Here is a 21,875-nt window from a genome sequence, read left to right as displayed (position 1 = left end):
GAAGGGTATACTATTTCTGCTAATTTTCTGTAAATTGAAATATTTCAAAATAAAAAAGTCTTTAAAAAGTAGTTTCTCTAGTCTTCTGCTTCTCAGCTGTATAATCTAGTTCAAGTTACTTGCTGTTTTGAAACCTCAAGCGCTCTCATCTGTAAAATGAGAATAATACTGGTAACAACGTCAAAGAACTCAATGGAATAATAACTCAAAAATGGTAGTAATGACACAAATCTTAAAAGTTATTTTCTGCTCATGCTTGATCACGCATTTTGGTTTTGGCCAGTTGGAAGTAGCTGGGGACCTACCTAGATGACATCCACTATGATAATAAAATATGCTGATGCTATCCTTATTAAAAAATCATCAGTGCTCAACGACATCCAACTTTTGTAACTGCAAACATTATAAAGCAGGCTATCATTGAAGTGCTCTGTTTAATTATAAAACAACTATATACATCCAAAGATACTTATGAAATGAGGCTGAATGGATTGGAAATTTATCAGACATTAAAATTTTCTTCGAAACTGTGGAATTTTTAGCAGTTTCTCAAAAACAAAAACAAAAACAGAAGAGACAGACAAACACAGGAAGCAAAGAAATGTTTCCTTAAGTTTTGCTAGATACAGTCAAAATGTTAATATTGTTTTTGGCATTTACTGTCAATGAAGCCATTTACTGCTATCACTGTGTCAAAAGGTAGTGGGGAAAATAATCAGCACCTCCTCTTGAGTAAACGGATACCAGCATTATATTTAAGACCGGTGCTTTTTTCATACAATGGATCATTTTCCTTACCCTCATGAGAGCAACTTCAATGTCTACCTTTAATCCCACCTAGAAATATTTTGACAAACTGACGAGAGTTAAGTATGTTAAAAAGTTAAAATGATAGGTTCTCTGCCTTTAAAACACTGAGCAAATTAATCTATGATGGTATTCCATTAACGGTATTCCATTAATCTATGATGGGACAGGTACCTCTAGCCACATTTCTTAGCATAGGAAAAGGAGATTAAATATATTCACAGCCCCAAAAGAAAGCTGGTATTAGAATGGACTCAGGGAGTATTGCAAATGACGGCATAACCTTCTAATCATGTCCTTGTTTAGAGAGCGAGCTACACGTTCAGAAAACAAAATCCATTCCCCGTGGAGACAACAAGGATTCCTTCCCTCCTCTCCAAGTCCATTTTTAATATGTGTTTTTTCTTACATATACTAAATTGCTTATGACATAACGTTCATTTAAAATTTAACTCTTTGATTATTTTAAATTGTACGTGTAAGTGGCACTAAGTACATTCACAATGTTACATAACCCCCTCTAATGTCTGTTCCAGAACTGTGCATCATCCTTTTTGTCACTGGAATAATATTCCAGAGAGGTGGAAATATTACATCACTAAGATTTTAAAACCCGAACTTTAAACTTTGGACTAAGGTATATGGTTTACAGCCCCACCGAATCCTGTGTAAGAAATTCTGATTTCCAAGAACCTGGTACTATGTTACCATTCAAACAGGACACTTCTGAGAATAGAGAGGGATAAACAGGGACTATCTGGGCAAACCAGGACATACTATTATTAACAATAAACTTTCGATGAACTATTGCCTTAGTTCATTGCCTCAGATGCTAAATGGAAGAAAGCTTTCTCTTCAGAGATGTTTACAACTAGACTCTATGACCATAACTACCATATAGGGAATTTCATGATTCTTAGAAGAGCAACTTGGGTAAATAACTAATGGGTAAATATCATTCTGGGAAACCATCAGGTTTGGGCTCTTTAGACAAAGTTGTTAAAATATCACTCTATTTACCCAAAGATCAGTAAGCACAGAAAGTCTACTCTAAGGTAAAAAGTCTTAATAGCTATTTCTAAGACTTCACACATGAAACATTTCATTTCACATATTTGATGAAAATTAATCAAGTCATTGTCTTACAAGTAAAACAAATAAGAGTACGGGAGCCTCCATATTACATTTTGATGAATAGAGATGAGGGATCAGTGCCCAAAACGAAAATGGAAAAGGAGTCATTAATGTAAGAATTGCTTCTGAAGTGAATGCATTTAATCCCTAGTAACTGATTATACAAAAAAAAAAATTTGTTTAATGTCACACTGTGTATTTTGTCTATGGTCAGCAGAATGGCATACTAAAAGTCTCTAGGGCTTGAGAGAAAGATCATAGAATTTGGAGTCACAACTACTTGGGCTCATACTCCAGTTCAATCGCTTAGTAGATGAGTGACACAGAGAAAATTGCTTGTAGCAAATACGGTTAGATGCCCATCCAAAATCTTTTCTTCCTCCTTCCCAACAAAACCCTGAATTTGCTCAGGTACACACCTGTCCCCCTTGAAGCCCATGCTTCCCAGGGATAGGACTAATTATAAAAGGGTAACCCCAAATCCCATTTATTCCCTCTGCCAATGATTTGTTCAGGAATGTACACGTGACCAATCTGAACCAATGAGATTGCTGAGGTTTTGGGGAAAGATCTTCCTCTATCTTCTGGGATAGTGTCCAGAAGTAACTCTCCCCTCTTCTCTGGATATGTACAGATGTACAGATGCACACCTATGAGGCCCGCATGTGCTGCTTTTGTTCAACAACTAGTCTTAAGATGAAGTCAACACACTCTTGCAGGGAAATGAAGCCAGAACCAAAGTTCTTAGGTTGCCCTGTCTCTGGACTTCTACATCTGCGGCCAAGAATTCTATAAAGTTTAAGTCAGTTTGATGAGACTTTTGATATTTTCAGGTGAAAGCTCTCTGATCTTCCTGAGTCATTTTCTCATCTGTGGAAATCAGACTGATAGCTCCACTGCAATCTTGCAAGAATTCAAAATACAGGTAAAGTTTTATGCATGGTGCTTGGTGCAATACTAGCTTTCAATAAATGGTATCAGGTTTGAGGTGCTGCTTGCCTTGCACACTGAATACCTGCTATTAACTTTGCTAATAATTAACTTTGGCAAATCTTTAACAGCTTTAATTTCTGATTGCTCACAGTTCCATATCACATAAAACTGTGATATTAACCTCCAACGAACACATTTTCATAGCTGAGGTAAGGATTCTGAATCTTCTTGAGGTCCCAAAAGACAAGGAATAGAATAATAATGCCATTGGTACTTTATTGGATTTCACAACACAGGTACATACACATATCTCAAAACAAATAAAACAGAATGAGGCTGATAAAAGAAATTAATTTATCACATTAAATGCTCATTTCAAAAAGATCTCAGGGGAATTTAACATACTGGATACTTCTCAATAAATTTTAAAATGAATATAGTAGAATATATAAAAATTTATAGTGCAAGCTTGAATCATAATTCCTTAATTTAGAAAAGTTAAAATTTAGAATTTATTGAGAAGAATAAGACAATTAAAAATGACCCAATGTAATGAAGGTAAAATTCTAAAATCTAAAAATTTTAGATAATCTTATTTCCCCAAACAAAACAACATCAACGATAATAAAGCTAAAGAGAGGTTAAAATATTGATTAAACATACAAGCTTTGGGTATACAATCTAAATTTGAAAATTGGCTCTGACACCTGTATACTATATAACATAGGGAAAGTTTCTTAGCCTCTCTTAGCCTGTTTTCTTATATATCAAATGGAGATAATATAATCTACCTCACAGACTTAGGTTTTAATAAGATAACATAAGCCAAGTTCTTGTATAGGTGCCAAGTGTATAGTAAGCCCTAAATTAAATATGTTAATTACATTCACGTAATAAAATTAGTTCCAAGGGATCTCACTGACATCTGGTAGTCTATTATAGAATACTGGGTTTTAAAAAGCAGGCCCAAATTTCAGATGGGCAAAGGGAAATCCTCAAAGATATTTCCAGCAACTCCAAGAAAAGACAGGTGGCAAACATTATAGAAATAAAATCATATCGAATTACTCCTCCTGGATAAGATAGAGTAACAGGTACTGGATTTAGCTTCCTATCTGAAACAACTTTAAAAAAAAAACAAAAACAGGCAACATGAATGAAACAATGGTTTTCAGACACTTGGACATTAGTCAACTCAGGATGGTGATCCCTGAGAAAAGCGGATGCAAATGAGTTGAGTCCTACAATTGCCCTAACTTACTGCCAAATGGTTTCCAGGCCACAGCACAGGGAGGGGAAACTCAGGCAGAGTCCAGTGGTCTCTGAGAATAGAGGTTATAGATCTAGGAGTCTGGGGATGCCAAGGTAGATACAGAGTGGAGAAGGCTTCATGGAGAGAAATCTCTGCAGGGTGTTCTCTGGTCTTCAGCTGAGGAATGACAAGCACATTTAAGTGAGGAAACTACCTGAATCTGGGAAAAGAATCACCAGAAAAGAGAAGGAAAAATTCCTGAAACTTAAAAAGGCCAGGAATAATTCATGTCCCCACCAAACATAAAGGGAAATCTTGTAATTCATGGGACACCGAGTAGGGTATTCATAAGGGTATTGTCTCAGTGTGAGAAAAAATTTGCTCTAGGATAGCGCTGCGATGATTCCAACTAACAAAGACTAAAAGTAAGCCTCTAAAAGGAACAAACTGTTTACAGGTAACTTAATTTCTTCCCAGAACAAATCTTAAGATATTTACAGGATCGCAAAATATTTAACACACACCAAAGTAAAATTTACAATATCTGGCATTCAATAAAAAAATCACCAGATGTTTGAAGAAGCAGAAAAATACAACTCATACTGAGGAGAAAAATCTACCAGTAGAAACAGATTCAAGAATTACACAGATGACAGAATTAGTAGAAAATGACACTGAAATAGTTATAAGTATATCTGACATGTTCAAGAAGATAAATATACAAGCATACTAAATATAGACATGGAAGGTATAAAAAGACACAAACAGAACTTCTACAATGTTTAAAATGAAAAACATACTGGATGGGATTAATACCAGATTAGACACTGTAAAACAAAAAAATTAGTGACTTTGAAGATGCAGGAATAGAAACTATCCAAAATGAAAAACAGACCAGAAAAATAAAGGAGGAGCTAAGATAGAAAAAATATTTGAAAATAACTGCCTGAACTTTCCAAATCTGATGAAAACTGTTAAGTCCACAGATGCAAGATACTCAAAGAAACTCAAGTACAAAAAACTTAAAGAAAATTATACCAAGTCACATACTAATAAAAGTGCTTAAAACTAGTGATAGAAAAAAAAATTAAAAGGAACCAGAGGGAAAAAAGATACATTATGGGAGAAAAGACAGCCTCTTCAATAAGTGGTGCTGGGAAAACTGGACAGCTACATGTAAAAGAATGAAATCAGAACACTCCCTAACACCATACACAAAAGTAAACTCAAAATGGAATAAAGACCTAAATATAAGGCCAGACACTAGAAAACTCTTAGAGGAAAACATAGGTAGAACACTCTATGACATAAATCACAGCAAGATCCTTTTTGACCCACCTCCTAGAGAAATGGAAATAAAAACAAAAATAAACAAATGGGACCTAATGAAACTTAAAAGCTTTTGCACAGCAAAGGAAACCATAAATAAGATGAAAAGACGACCCTCAGAATGGGAGAAAATATTTGCAAACAAAACAACTGACAAAGGATTAATCTCCAAAATATACAAGCAGCTCATGCAGCTTAACATCAGAAAAACAAACAACCCAATCCAAAAATGGGCAGAAGACCTAAAGAGACATTTCTCCAAAGAAGATATACAGATTGCCAACAAACACATGAAAGGATGCTCAACATCACTAATCATTAGAGAAATGCAGATCAAAACTACAATGAGGTATCACCTCACACCAGTCAGAATGGCCATCATCAAAGCATCTACAAACAATAAATGCTGGAGAGGGTGTGGAGAAAAGGGAACCCTCTTGCACTGTTGGTGGGAATGGAAACTGATACAGCCACTATGGAAAACAGTATGGAGGTTCCTTAAAAAACTAAAAATAGAACTACCATATGACCCAGCAATCCCACTACTGGGCATATACCCTGAGAAAACCATAATTAAAAAGAGTCATGTACCACAATGTTCACTGCAGCTCTATTTACAATAGCCGAGACATGGAAGCAACCTAAGTGTCCATCGACAGATGAATGGATAAAGGAGATGTGGCACATATATACAATGCAATATTACTCAGCCATAAAAACAAAACGAAATTGAGTTATTTGTAGTGAGGTGGATGGACCTAGAGACTGTCATACAGAGTGAAGTAAGTCAGAAAGAGAAAAACAAATACTGTATGCTAACACATATATATGGAATCTAAAAAAAAAAAAAAAAGGTTCTGAAGAACCTAGGGGCAGGACAGGAATAAAGACACAGATGTACAGAATGGACTTGAGGACACGGGGAGGGGGAAGGGTAAGCTGGGATGAAGTGAGAGAGTGGCATGGACATATATACACTACCAAATGTAAAATAGGTAGCTAGTGGGAAGCAGCTGCATAGCACAGGGAGATCAGCTTGGTGCTTTGTGACCCCCTAGAGGGGTGGGATAGGGAGGGTGGGAGGGAGACGCAAGAGGGAGGGGATATGGGGATATATGTATACATATAGCTGATTCACTTTGTTATACAGCAGAAACTAACATAACACACCATTGTAAAGCAATTATAGTCCAATAAAGACGTTTAAAAAAAAATTGTGTTTGAAAGAATGTGTAATTTATAGATCTTTTGTTAACTTTAAGACCATGGCAACTTTTAAATTTAATAAATTAATAAAGAATATTTGGATAATATTTTTGATATAAAACTTTGGTCACTAAAATTAGCTCTTATACATTTTTAAATGGCTAGGGATCATCAGGTGTGTAAATGAGTTCAGATAATGTTGATTATGGAGGAGTTTTTGCCAACTCTACTCAATACTCTGTAGTGACCAACATGGGAAAGAATCTAAAAAAGAGTGGATACATATATGTATAACTGATTCACTTTGCTGTACAGCAGAAACTAACACAACATTGTAAATCAACTATACTCCAATAAAAATTAATTAAAAAAATAAATTTGTGAAGGTGATATGAAACGTGTTTATGAATAAAAATAGCTACATAGCTCTTGGTCAAAAAAAAAAAGATACATTATGTACATGGGAACAAAGGTAAGAATGACAGCAAACTTCTCATTGGAAACAATGTTAAGTCACAAGAGAGTGGAGTAACATATTCAAAGTACTGAAAGAACATATACTGTCAATCCAGCAAAAAACATTTTTTTAATGATGGTGAAATAAAAACTTTTTCAAACATATAAAAACCGAAAGAATTTATCACCAGCAGTCCAGCCCTACAAGAAATATTAAAGGAAATCCTTCAGAGAAATAATACCCAATGAAAATGCAGATCTACACAAAATATAAAGAGTACTGAAAATGGTAAATATGTGGGTAAATATAAAAAATTTTCCTTAAGAAATTTTACAAAGGTAACTGACAGTTTAAAGCAAAAAATATAATATGTGCAGTTTATAATATATGTAGAAGTAAAATGTGTGACATTAAATCTAAATGATATAAACACATCAATAAAAGGCAGATGTTCAGATTACATAAAAAAGCAAGACCCAACTATTTGCTGCCTATAAGAAAACTACTTTAAGTATAAAGAAACAAATAAGTTCAAGGTAAAATGATATGCTAAAAGAGATATGCTAATTATATAATTAAAAATAGCTGGAGTGGCTATAATATCAAAGTAGATTTCAGAGAAAATAATATTACTAGGGATAAAGAGGATAATTTCAGAATGATAATGAGGTCATTTATCAAGAGAACCAAAGCAAAAATGAATAAAGCTGCAAGAAGAAATAGTTAAATCCACAGTTATAGTCAAGGATTTAACACTCTTCTTTCCTTAATTGACAGAACAAGTACACAGAAAATCAGAAGATACACAAGACTTAAATACCAATATCAACCAACCTGACCTAATTGACATTAGTAGAACACTGCACCCAGCAACATCAGAATACACATGCTTTTCAAGTGCACACAGAAAATTTACCATGAAAGACCATGTTCTAGTCCATAAAAATAAAAGTCTCAATAAAGTGAAATGGATTAAAATCATACAAAGTATGTTCACTGACCACACTGAAATTAATTTAAAATAATCTACAGTAATATATCTGGAATAATTCAGAAATATTTGAAACTACATAATATACTTCTAAATAACTTTTGGTACAAACAAGAAACAAAAGTCAAAGTATTCTGAACTGCATGAAGAACAAAATATAACATATCAAAATTTGTGGAAAGCAGCTTTTGGAGGAAAATCTACAGCATTAAACTCCCATGTTAAAAACTAAAATAAGTCTCATATTAATTACCTTAAGCAACTATAAAAGTGAAATCCAATGACCCTTACTTCACACCATAAACACACACACAAAATTAACTCAAAGTGGCGCATAAGACTAAATGTAAAACCTTCTAAGAAAGCACAGGAGAAGATCTTAGTGACCTTGGGTTTGTCAAAGATTTCTTAAATTTGAAACAAAAGGTACAAACTATAAAATTAAAAGATCCATAAATTAGACTTTAGTGAAATTAAAAACTTTTGTTGTTCAAAAGACACTATTAAGAAAATGAAAAGGCAAACCTCAAACTGAGAGAAAATAGTTGCAAAACATATATCTAACAAAAGATTTGTATCGGTAATTTATAAAAATTCTCTTATAACTCCATAATAAAGCAATCCCAACAAAAATAGTCAAAATATTTGAATAGACACTTCACCAAAGAAGACACATAGAAGGCAAATAAACATCTGAGAAGATAATCATAAGGGGAATTCAAATTAAAATCATGAGAAACAACTATACACCCAACATAATGTCTAAAATTAATAAAGACTGCCCATACAAAATTTTACCAAAGATGTGAGGTAACTACAACTGGTATAGACCGCTGATAGAAACATGAAATGTTACAACTTTGGAAAACAGTTTGGTAGTTTTAAAAAGTATTAGACATGCATAGACCATGTGACCCAGTGGTTCCAACCCTAGATATTGGCCCCAAAGAAATGAAAATATATGTCCACACAAAGACTTGTGCATGAATGTCCATGATAGCTGTATTTGTAACAGCCAAAAACTGGAGACAACTAAAATGTATCTCAGTGGGTGAATGGATAAACCGATCGTGGTACATCCATATAATAGATTTCTACTCAGTAAATAGGGGAATAAACTATTGACACACAAACAACAGGAGTGAGTCTTAGCATTACTATGTTGAGTTAAAAAAAAGCATAAGAAAACATTTTGGGATAATGGTTGTGTATATCATCTTGATTGTGAAGATGGCTTTATGAGTGAACACAGGGCTTTAGAGTCAGACATACGAGATTGAATGCCGGCGCTACTCTTAGAATGTAACCGTACAAAAGTTACTTACCTATTTGAGTCTCATCTTGTATATTTATTTGTTATGTGAGGATAAGAATATGTGTCAAAGGCTTGCCTTGTTAAACATGATATCATATGTAAAGTACTCAGCATAAAGTATGGTGCCTCATACTTGGCACCATACAAATGTTCACTTCCATGTATGTATTTTCTTCTCCTATTCCTTTGTACCATGTCTCCCCTTCTGTAAAACCTACCTCCTTAGCACTATTATTTTTCTACCAAAGGATGTCTGTCCTCTCCCTCTTGGAACAAAACAGGAAATCCATTTTGATGTTAGTTTAGAACTCTTACTCTTTTTAAATTAACATATGTTATTCATTCTCTCCTGACTTTAATTTTGCTTCAGATTGTGAGTTGTTAACCAGGCTCTTCGTTTATGGCATACTTAGTAGCTACAGTCCCTGCAAGATCCTTTTCTTGAATTATTTATTCATTTTATCCCTTTACTTGTTCCTTTATCTCTAAACCCACTCCCATTACCGCCTCCTAAATTGGCACTCTTCTAGTATTTAATATATGCCCTTTAATATGTATGTACACATGTATGCATGCGTATATGTAAGTATCTATATATATATATGCTTTAACGTATATTTCAATGGCATTGTGCTATAGCTCTTATTTTCCCCTTTCTGCTGTATTTTAAGGACTTATCCTAGCTCTATACACATCCAGTAAGTTGCTTCTAACTGATATATTCCATACTATGTGTTTATCAAAGTTACCTCATTGACTCCCTTAGAGATGGGTACCTGTGTAACCAACTTCCTGCTACCGCAAACAATAATGAAATAAATATCTTAAATCTTGTCTCCTTGTGGAGCTACAAAGGAAGTCCTCTGGGACATAGGTCTGAAGGTGGGATTGCTGGGCCATAGGCCAAATAATTAATTTTACTAACTCAGTACTTCGAGACTGCTTTCCAAAATGGTTGAATCAGTTTATACTTCTACTGGCATTTGGAATTAACAATCTTATGAATTCTTAGCAATATAATATATCTCATTTTAATTTTCATTTCTCAGCTATTAGTAAGTTTGAGCATCACTTTCTATTCTTATTAGCTACTCAGCTTTTCTCTTTGTAGATCACGTTCTTATTCTTTGCTCATTTTTATATTGAGCTTCCTGTCTTTCATTTGTTGATTTGTAGTTCCCGGGAATGTTTCTATAATAATGTCATTAATTTTATGCATTGCTAAAAGCTATTCTAGTCTGTCACTCTCTATTAGCTTTAAGGTGTTGTTCACTGACTAGAAAATTCTTCATTTTAATGTAGCCGTAGCCATCATTTCTCAACCTGATTAAGACATTATTTGGGGGTTATGTTTAAGGGGTACAGCCCCTTACCTACATTTTGTTCTATTAGCTTTGCAGTCACCTTTTAATCCCTCTTTAATCTACCTGGAGTCCAACTTGTTCTATGGTGCAATGTAGGAATTTGTTTTTTTCTCTATTATGAGCCAGTGTTGCAATACCATCTGCTAAAGAGTTGATCTTTTCTCCATTATATAAAATGAAGTGATGCATCTCTATCATATACCACACTTTTTTTGGTAAAAAGAAGAATGCTCCTGGAAGGGTGATGACCCAGATGAGATGGGCAAGAAAAATATCCCTGGCCATCCATCTTCAGGAGGGTAATGGTGACTGCTCACTATGGATTCAGCCTTCTGAAGCCACATGCAAGTAGGAAACCTTGAACTCACCCAGGGGCTCTAAAGGGATTTTTAAAAACCAAGAATAAAGAAAGAAATAGTCTTATTAGGTCAAGTGCTTCAGATATTTCCTGTGAATTCCTGCAATTCCTTCAATGTTTAGTAGCATAACAATGTGTTTCCGTGTCATGTTACATACATAAAATGCTTTTAATGTCATAACTATACTACATATTGCATCACACTTAGCTGTTTAGAATGTGAGCAGACCTGTTATCCACAAAGCTTTCCAATTTTCCCAAAGCGTTTGGAAATCCATGGAATGATTTAGGGTGCTTGACATGATATAGTATTTAACTGGTAAATTTTTTGTAAGCAAGGAAAAATCTTGTCCCAAACAGGTCTGATTTATGGCTTACTTCAGTATTCTATATACAGTAAGTCCTCAAAAAAATGTCCCTGGCTGATTACCTGGCTGAGTGCCCACATATTCACTGGGTTGGAATTTACATGCAGAAGGAAATTTTCCTTCGTGAAAGTCATGATCTATTTGCATTTGCCTTTCGTTAGGAGGAAAAAGCACCAGAGACTTCAAGGACTATTGTGTATAAAATTTAACTCCATGCAATTATTCATGGAGCCCTTCCCAGGGCCATACAGCATTATTATATGCTTAAATAAATATTTCTGCCTTACCCCTGGATTTCAATAGAAACTATTTTGGACTCTTGTTATTCACTTACATTGCCCCATAGATTCTAAACAACAAGTAGAAAATGGAATCAAGCAAGCCAGTATTTCCCTTAGAAACTGGTGGCGGGGTGGTATTACGAGCTGGAGTTCTAACTAAGAGTTTAGTACTGGCTAGCATTAGTACTCAGACTTTCTGTTTTCCATGCCTATAGATGTACTTGAAGTTAAAGAGGAGAAGATCAAATCCATCCATGTAATAACATTTAACCAGTGCTCATTACACCCAGGGATTTCTTGAGTGTCATGGTCAGACTTGGTTAATCTCTAAATCTACAGGATGGAGTTCAGAGTTTCTCTTTTTGTTTGGATCTAAAGAACTGTGACTTACTATTTCCAATTCATGTAGCTGATAGGTTACATTATAACATTTCCTCTCTGGTGGAGGATGACCTTCCATGTGTTCCACTGTGATGCACCAATAATGTTCTTCTGTTCCAAAACAGATTTTTTTTTTACTTTCTAAAATATAATACAACATGAATTTTGATAATGTCACATGAACTCCATCCTCCCACTCCCTTTATTTCCACAATAAAGAAACCCTGAGGACACTACAGATGGTGAAGGAGAGTTTCACGCAATGGCAGGTAACTGCAAGCTCTTGTGATTTCAACTCAGGAAAGAGACAGAAAGAGTGCACGTGTTCTTTGTGACCTCGGCTTTTGGCTAATGTGAACCTAGCTGAGAGGGTTGTAAAAACGTCAACATGCTTTGAGGCTGGCAACGCAAACATTAATACAAATGTTAAACAAGAAACCAACTTTGGTTGTGTCCATGGGAAAAGATCTACAAATGTTCACCACAACTTAAAAGTTTTTCTACTGACATTTAACCGGAACATGGGTATCATTAGGACAATGTTCCTTGCTCTCACACCATTTTGAATATTTCGGAAATCCTTATCAGTGACACTGAAAATTTTACTGATGTTTTGATACTCTAGACAAAATATCCAAGGTTAAAATGGGAAGTTATATGGGAAAAACTTAAGTAGGCTTTAAATGTCCTAATCATATGTAATTTTTTATTAAATAACTTATAAAGTCTCCATATTGTATATCTAATGATTTATTTCACTATATTCTATTATTTTTACTCATCAATCATGTATTTCCCATGTCATCAAAAAGCAAAGTTTATGTCTCTACCCAGCAGAAAACATTTTGAGGGTAACATTTTACTAAACTATAAAATATTAGAGTGTTCCGATCTATTTTTCATAATCATTGCTAGTAACATGATAGAAACATTACCAATCCTGAGAGCAGATTTTCAGAAATTAATTAAACCCATTAGAAGCAGTAGAAAACAGTCATTTATTCGTCACTACACAAAGAAAGAAAAATGAATTAGACTTTATGTAACTAAAAGCACGTTCCTTTCAGAAAATATCTCCATATGAATTTTGAAATCAATTTATGCCGGTAATAGGTTTCATTTGCTATAGAAGAACAAATGAAAATGTAAATTAAGAATGGCATCACAGGGCTTCCCTGGTGGCGCAGTGGTTGAGGGTCGGCCTGCCAATGCAGAGGACACGGGTTCGAGCCCTGGTCTGGGAGGATCCCACATGCCGCGGAGCGACTAGGCTCGTGAGCCACAACTACTGAGCCTGCGCGTCTGGAGCCTGTGCTCCGCAACAAGAGAGGCCGCGATAGTGAGAGGCCCGCGCATCGCGATGAAGAGTGGCCCCCGCTTGCCGCAACTAGAGAAAGCCCTCGCACAGAAACGAAGACCCAACACAGCCAAAAATAAATTTACAAAATCACTTGCTTTAAAACAAAAAAAGAAGCCAGTAGAAGATGCAGTGTCTAGGAGTAAACGGGTGTGTACATTGGAAATATAAGCAATAATAGTCAAACTTTAAAAAAAAAAAAAAAAGAATAGCATCACAAATGGCAACTACAATCAAATTAAAGATGTACTTTATCAAAATAAGCAATTTACAGCAGAGCGTTCCTACAAGTGAACCCTGAATAAGACAATAATCTGGCAAAGGCAAGAATTCAGAATTATATTCGTCATTAACTTGTCGTGCTGCTCAGCCTGCCCTGCTCCTATTCCTGCTCTTCTCGTGCTGGCACCAAGGCGAGCGCCAGAGTGTGCACGGAATTACTTATTTAAGTCAGATAACTTATGCAATGGAGGCACTCATGACCTGTATTAACATGTATCATCAGGATGTAAGGGAGTTCTGCGAAATGCTAATATTCCATGTCTCCTTAAGCTTTATTTTATATTGATGTCTTATTTCTCATGTAAATGTACACTTTTCCTTATGAGAATTAAGTTTCTCTGTGCTTTAGTTCTTACAACTTTCCTATGAAATCAATCAGCTTGGTATTATTCCCATGTCACAGATGTGGGCCTAAGCCACCACCGCCATGTGCTATATCCTACCCTCATGGGGCAGATCTTGGGGCAAAGACCATGATTTACCTTCAGACAGCCTCGTTTTCATGAATCAGAATCAAGTGGACAGGGCTTCCCTGGTGGCGCAGTGGTTAAGAATCCGCCTGCCAGTGCAGGGGACACGGGTTCGAGCCCTGGTCCGGGAAGATCTCACATGCCGCAGAGCAACTAAGCCCGTGCGCCACAACTGCTGAGCCTGCGCTCTAGAGCCCGCGAGCCACAACTACTGAGCCCGCGTGCCACAACTACTGAAGCCCACGCGCCTAGAGCCCGTGCTCCACAACAAGAGAAGCCAATGCAATGAGAAGCCCGCGCACCACAACGAAGAGTAGGCCCCGCTCGCCGCAACTAGAGAAAGCCCGCACACAGCAACGAAGACCCAACTCAGCCAAAAAAAAAAAAAAAAAAAAAAGAATCAAGGGGACAGCCTTCTCCCCATCATATTCCCTCTACCTAGAATCTTCTTCATTTGGTAAAGCCTTACTCCCTTTCTAGGCTTAATTCAGAAACCAGCTCTTCTCTGAAATCGACTCCACTGAAATGGACTGAATGATTCCTGCCTCTGTTCCCCATAGCTTTTGTGAGAACACTGAGCACACGCTTTCCTTGTTCACAACACCACATCTGTTTCTTCCTGCGCGAGTTAGTCTTTTTTTTTTTTTTTTTTTTTTGTCCGCGCCGCACGGCTTGTGGGATCTTATGCCCCCGAGCAGGGATCGAACCCATGCCCACTGCAGTGGCAGCGTGGAGTCTTAACCACTGGACCACCAGAGAAGTCCCCAGGACTTAGTCATTTTTATACCCCTCTCGCGGAGCCTGGGAAAGGGTCTAGCGTGAAGCAGCTGTTCAACAACCTTAGCAAAGTAAATTGTATGAGTGACCTCCACAGACAACAGGTAAGTAGAATTGTAACTATTCTTGCCCGTGAAGTAAATCCTGTCAGTGGGAGAGGAAAAGGCTTAAGAGTGAGATAGGAAGTTAATAGATATATTAAAGAGTGATTTTTAAATGTAGATAAAGGAGGAAAAGGATTGGCCTAAATCCAACCACGACATCAGCACAGCTCAAGACACAAGTGAATGTAATTAGAGGCGTAAGGTGTTCATTCCTGCATAACCACGGGTTTCTTGTTTAATTACAGTTTTCTTATATGCCCTCTTTAAGACAGGAAGAAAGGTGGGAACGAGATTATGGATAATAGAGGCTCCTGCCAGAGAAAGAATTCCAGTGGACACTGGCAGTTCAGCTATTCTCTTCAGAAAGAGTCTTCAAGACAGCCTGCCTTTTTATTATGTCTGGTGAAGGTGAAAACGGCTGTTAAAAATATCAACGAGGAGATATTCATGGAGTCCCTACCTCATGCTAAATACTTGCGGAAAGTTTTCACAGATTATCAGATTCTCCTAATATGAGTTAGAGATCATGGTCCCCATTTTACAGGAAGAGAACTGAAGATCAGAACAATGAAATGAGTTGCTGAGATTGCAAACCTAGTGCCAGAGCTTTGATCCAACCAAATTTCGGGACTCTTCCTACGACACCCTACAACCCCCTCTTTCGGTGTTTGGAACATTGACACTCACCTACTGCATTGTGTGAACATGATTCCCATTTAAAGACATCTGGTTTAGGCTATTTCACATCTGCTAAATTGTAATCTGAGGATTCCTTTCACGTGAAGCTGGAGAATTTGTCTATACTCCTTGGGCATCTCATGGAAGCCACGCTTAGGTAACTTGTTGTCGTAGTAGTGATGGCTGACAGGTGTGTTCTCTCCAGTTTTAGAGAAGGGCCAGAATCCATAGAGTTTCACGTTCTCGCACAGTTCAACTGCCACACTTGTGATCATCAAGCCGGAGGACAGGCGATACTCGGTCACACCTTTAGTCCTCCAGAAGAGGGCAAGGTTTTTCAGGTACTTGGGATGGAAAAATAAAACTCTTTGTCTTGCTTTAGACTCCTTCAGTGTGTAGTACACCTTAAAAGAGGCCGCAGTGTTGGCCCTGAAGGAAAATGCTGGCAGAAGGACGAATGCATCTCCATAGGTTGCAACGTCCTCCAGAAATATTGCTTTCTTTTCCTTTAAGTTCCCATATCTGCCAAATTTTTAAAACATCATGATTTTAACAGTAATCATCAAAGGAGCAGTTTTGGTAACATGAGGCTGAATTCACCATTGGCCAAAAAACAGAACCATTTATATCACTGTATATAAAAGAGACAAACTGCAGATTCAGAGAAAACTCATGTTAAGTAAGCATCTTGTAAATATCAGGGGTGAGGTCTTCATTTCTCTTTCTTGGCATATCTAGGCTTTCATTTCTACCTTCTTATGGGGCAATACCCTTACTGGACATACATTTTTTATATTATTTTATCTTCCAACTCAGTAATTTTTTCCTAAGGTTGCTTTTTAATGATGAATTACCTTCCAAATGTATAATGCGGAAATGTTTTCTCAAACATAACACACTCTTAAAATATCTGTACATTAAAAAAATTCATTGAGCTGTACATTTGTATATACATGTTATTATAAAATAACAGTTTCCTTTAGAAAGCCTAAAATATCTATATGCATACACACACACACGCATCTTAAATTTCCTCCATGGATTGTGATAGCTCTATGTGTTTAATTTAAATAATACCTCAGTAAATATACTGGTGTGCATGACTGCATATGTTTAGAAAATAAGCCTTGGGGAGACAGGTACAATATTTTATATTCCCTTAAGCCATACTAGAACTATTTGAGGGGTGTATTCTACTAATAACAATTATTAGTCACTTCGGATGAAAATAGTTGAATAAAACTATATATGGGATTTTTATTAAACAGCCAACATTTTGTAGTAGTTACATTGTGGAAAATAAAATACAGGAATTATTTTTTAGTAATAAACTGCCCAAAGTGAAAACTTGATTTTGCCAGGTTCTCCTAAGGGTTACTCTCTGAAGCTTCTAAATAGACTAAGTTTTTTCAAGAAAGTGCTATCAAGACAAGAGTAACACTAAAATTCTGAAAGGAAATCTAAAAAAGGAACTTCACTATTGTTTAAAAAGTTCTCATTGGATTAGCAACATTCAGCTTATGACATTAGAAGTACAACTGGACATACCTCTTATGAGCCACAACCTAAATTACCAATATATTCTTATATATTTTCCTAAAAAGCCATTCCAGCTGTATTAGAAGTCAGTCTCAGCAACAAGATTAGTGCTCAGACTAAGAAACAGGTTAAATAATGAGAAAAATGTTCTTGAACAGTTATGTAATTTGAGGTACTTACCTTAGTCTTATGATACTGGGATTTAGAGTCACCAGGTTGGTTTTAGTGCCAACATCACTGGTAACATTTCCTGTGGTTGGGGGGAGGTTACACCTGAAATTTGGAAGGAAAACTATTCTCAAAATATAACTTGTGAAAAAAAAAAGTACATCCACATATATCCACACATATACACGTGATCATTCTCATTTTATTGGAGAAAATTATTGTTGTTAAGAGGGTCCTCAGAATTCATCTGATTTCCATCGAAAACCATTTAATAAGTACTGAACTCTTAGTTGGCATTTCAATATTGGATAAAATAAATGAATTTGATAAATGCTTTCAGTATTATGTAAGCCCTTTATAAGTAACAAAACTAGAAATGACAATTACACCTTGCCTAGCTTTTGAAGAGTTCATGATCCTTTTATTAAAATTATTATTTATATTAATTAGATTCCCATGGAGGTATGATCACCAATTTACAGATTTTAAAAAATTGAGGCATTGCGACTAAGGTTATAGTGTCTGTCAGAAGCAAAGGCTATATAAAAAAAATCAAAATTTCCTGATTCCCATATGGACTGTTTTTCCACCAAATTAAGCTGTTAATAAATAAAGCCTTAATGTTCTTATAATGATGTTTTCATATTGATGTTCTCATCCTCTTTTGAGTACTATTTTGCTTTTAAATTGGAAAACAAATTAAGAATTGTAATTTTGAGTAAGTATATTCTTGTCACACAGAAAAGAGAAAGTATCATTTACAGAATTTCAAGTAGACCATTTCTTTAAAGCTATATATACAAAGGGAGCATCTGTGAGGAAGGCTGTTTAAACTTGATGTGTTCTGTAAGATGAGGTTGAAATATTCTATTCCATGCTCTATGAAATATATGAATAAATGAAACACGTACTTCTCTCACTGATAAAAAAGATATATCAGAAAACAAATATGGCACCTTGGGAAAAATAAATATTAATTTAGATAATAGGCCACAGAAATGTCTTCATTAGTGGGCTTCCTGTAACAAATCTACTTTCTAGAACAGTCTCATATTCTTTTGAAGACTCAAAGATGATTTCCAATATGGTATCATTGGAGACCCCTAGGGGAAATATTGGGTATTGTATATATACAGTACAGTAAAGCCACTCAGCGCCTATTTTTGCTCCTTACACACTTAACTGACAGCTCCCAATCTTCTGAAATGAAAAAAAAAAAAAAATGATAATCAGCTTCCAGATGGTTTTACAAACTATGAAACATGTACGACCAAAATAGACAAAGGCTTAAAAATTAAATAAATTTTAATGCCACCAGCCATGTACAGCCCCAATTTGACCTTTCAGTTTGGAAGGCTAACTTCAAAAGGAACTCTATATTCAGAAAAATAGCTGGCATCAACAAATGCAGAATCTAGAAATATACGTATTTATTTTAGAGTTATAAATTAAGTAGCTGTTGAGTTTTTTGTTTTTGGGGGTTTTTTTCCTGCTTGTTAAACCTAAACTTGTATTTCTTATATCTGCTATAAAGTAAAATGGATGTTTAGGCATAATATTCACCCCAGATGTTTTGGGAATTTTCAGTCTATAAAAAAGTCTATTACAAGAAGAATTATTTATCTTCCTTATGGTTTTTCCATACTGAGTACTTTAACAAAATAGCTAAATCATGCAGGTATTGGCCATTTTCACATTCATCATGAGGAACACATTCAATAATGGCTGGACTGCCAGGTCTGTTGTTCTGTCATTATCTTCAGCATAAAATTCTAAATGAGATTAAAGTGAGGGGGAGCTACTGATTCAGAATCGTGTTTCTTTTTCACGTGCTAAAATGGGCAGCATTAAATCAATAAAGATCAAAGGATCTCCTCTGATGTATGCAATCGGTGCTCCTGAAATAGAAAGAAACAGATTTCAACTGACTTTATAAAAAGGTGCATTTCAATTGAAATCCACCCTCACAGGGATGAATCCTCTTTCCATCATATTCTGAAAGTGGAGATGCTCTGTGGCTTGTCTTATTAGTTCAGACACACAGAGAAACCACTTTTGTTTCTGTTTTGGCAAGCTAGCTTGTATTGAGATATAAACATTTTAAAAGATCAGAATTTAGAAGCTGCACATTTTTTAAAAATTTCAGGCCAGAAACCTAAATAAACAACAATGTTGTGTGGCTATACAATATCTAAGTCAGCATTTTCACAAGTATTACCTGAGAACAAAGTGTTCTTGAAATGCTCTGTTTAAAAAAAAAAAAAAAGTATCCTTAATATACTGAAGGCTCTGACAAGTCCTGCAGTGAAGACCCTCTTTGACTATGATTTCATGCAGGGTTTCTGGAAAGTTAAGTGACCATAGCAACATTCAGAGGAACTCATGATCCATTTAACACTTTTGGAAACACACTAGATAAACTGTAGGCTTAAGCAACAGAGTTCAAAGGTCAAAATTTACAGAGTATCTTTAGCTTATTCATTTAAAATATCCAGCTGATCTTGGATGTCAAAGAAACCAATTTGACAGAGCTTACCTAAAAACAAAGTCGGATTTATCGATTTCGGCTCCGCAGAGAGACTGATTCAGAATCCCCCCATTTCCAACCACCGCACACTGATTGTAGGGGTACCCCACAAAAGGCTGAGACTATCAGGAGAAAGGGAAAAACTGCCATAAAATAGCTTTAGTTTTAGAACCATAAACATCATCAGCTTAATTCAAGTAGCTTGATTTTTACACATGCTAAGGAAAGAAAAAGAACAAGAAGCAATACCACAGCATGTGAATCAACTTATGACATCATAAAAAAATCCTGTAAACCTGTTTCATTTCTCTTGAGAGGAATATATAGCATATCATAGACAAACATAATGTAATAATACAAAATATAATACACTTGTTCTTAAAATGTACTTTAACGTATATTACATCACATAATTAAGTAAATAAATTGAGGATGGCAAAATCCCACATGGGCCTTTCCGACAAACAGGACCATTTTCAGCCAAAAATAGAAAAGAAAGCAATTCCAAAGTAGCATTAAATTCTCTATTCTTGGCCAGAAAATTAATAGATAATTTAGTGAAAGTTCTCTGTGCTTCTTAAATAGTTAGACCTTCCGGCTCAGTGATGACAGGAGATTTATGCCTGCGATCTCTGTAAATGATCGGCCACGGTGCTTCAGGGAGGTCCAGTAACTCTGTGCTGACTTGTTTCAAATTCATTTCTAAGGCCGGAATCATTTTTGTTTCCTCCAAGGACCCAACTGGCCGACCCCAAAAGACTTCCCACTTTTACCAAATCCTCCGCGGTCTGAAACACAGCTTTTCAATTTGACAGTGTACTTTGCCTTTGCTGGTCACTTTTCCGGAAGTAATGATGTGACCTTAACCAGCAGCAAGGGTGTCAGCTCAGAGTTCCGCAGTGATGAAGTCCTGATTCACCTGCTTTGTCTCCAGAATGTGAGTGTAGGTCCTCAGGGGCAGAGAGCATGTTTATTACTTTTCATTTCCCCCCTCTTCTACTGCAGACCTCGCCCAGAGGATCACCGCTTTTCCATGGGCGACGACTGGCCCAATGGCCACCTGGGTGCAACCCCCGGTGCCATGTTGGAACCCAGCTGTACCAGCTTATGGGCACCAACTGGTAAATATTCAGGAATTCTGTCAGCCGATTGTGAAACCACTGGTAAATTACAATCGCCACGATGGGGATATTTACACTGCTACGAATCAGGGCACCCTCCTGCCCGGTGTACCAGCCCCACTGGCAACGCCCCAGGACCGGCGTGGTTCTGAGCTGCCCAACAGATCCTGAATCACCCTGACTCCCGTTGTGCTCCTGAATCTGCATTGGGAGATGCCAAACGAGTGACGAGAACTCTCTTTCAGCACGTCTGCGTTTTGTCCATAAAAATGAAAAATCATGTTGTGCTTCAGGTGCGAGAAGCACTTTCCCAGGTCGTAACTTGTTAACACATGGAATCCATCCAACAACCTTGTGAGTATTTTACAGACGGGAAAACGGAGGCATGAGTTTAAGGAAGGGCTAGAAAGCAGCAGAGTTGGGATTCAAACCCAGGCAGTCTGGTTCAGAGTCCGTGGTCTTAACCACGACACATTATACAGGTGCTGTCTGTCATTCAAGGGGTGAAAGGTTAACTGAAGGATGTGCCTTATTTCCCTGCACAGATGTGACGCCCAGCAGAGTGACTGGCTCTTTAATGAATGGTTCCCACAGACCCTGGGCTATTTCAAATCACTGAACTTCTAGCGCAAGCTGTTTTCAGACCGTGTTTACTAACCGATACCACAGTAAATTC

The 21,875-nt window shown here is 36.4% G+C and overlaps 1 protein-coding gene across 1 annotated transcript in view; it reads right to left on the bottom strand.

Annotated features, from left to right (window-relative positions):
• Positions 1 to 15,796: 15,796 nt before the first annotated feature.
• Positions 15,797 to 21,875, bottom strand: part of ST8SIA6 (ST8 alpha-N-acetyl-neuraminide alpha-2,8-sialyltransferase 6) — a 51,653-nt gene continuing 45,574 nt past the window's right edge. Inside the window, exons 5-7 of the mRNA XM_061181399.1 lie at positions 20,088 to 20,200; positions 17,564 to 17,656; positions 15,797 to 16,366 (exon numbers count right to left, since the gene is read on the bottom strand). Of these exons, the coding sequence (XP_061037382.1) occupies positions 15,898 to 16,366; positions 17,564 to 17,656; positions 20,088 to 20,200 (675 nt within the window). The 3' untranslated portion in view covers positions 15,797 to 15,897. The remainder of the gene's footprint in view (positions 16,367 to 17,563; positions 17,657 to 20,087; positions 20,201 to 21,875) is intronic.

This window comes from Eubalaena glacialis, chromosome 2, assembly GCF_028564815.1.
Source record: "Eubalaena glacialis isolate mEubGla1 chromosome 2, mEubGla1.1.hap2.+ XY, whole genome shotgun sequence".
Classification (NCBI taxonomy): Eukaryota; Metazoa; Chordata; class Mammalia; order Artiodactyla; family Balaenidae; genus Eubalaena; species Eubalaena glacialis.
The sequence above is the reverse complement of the archived record's forward strand: the minus strand, read 5'-3'. Positions and strand labels throughout refer to the sequence as shown.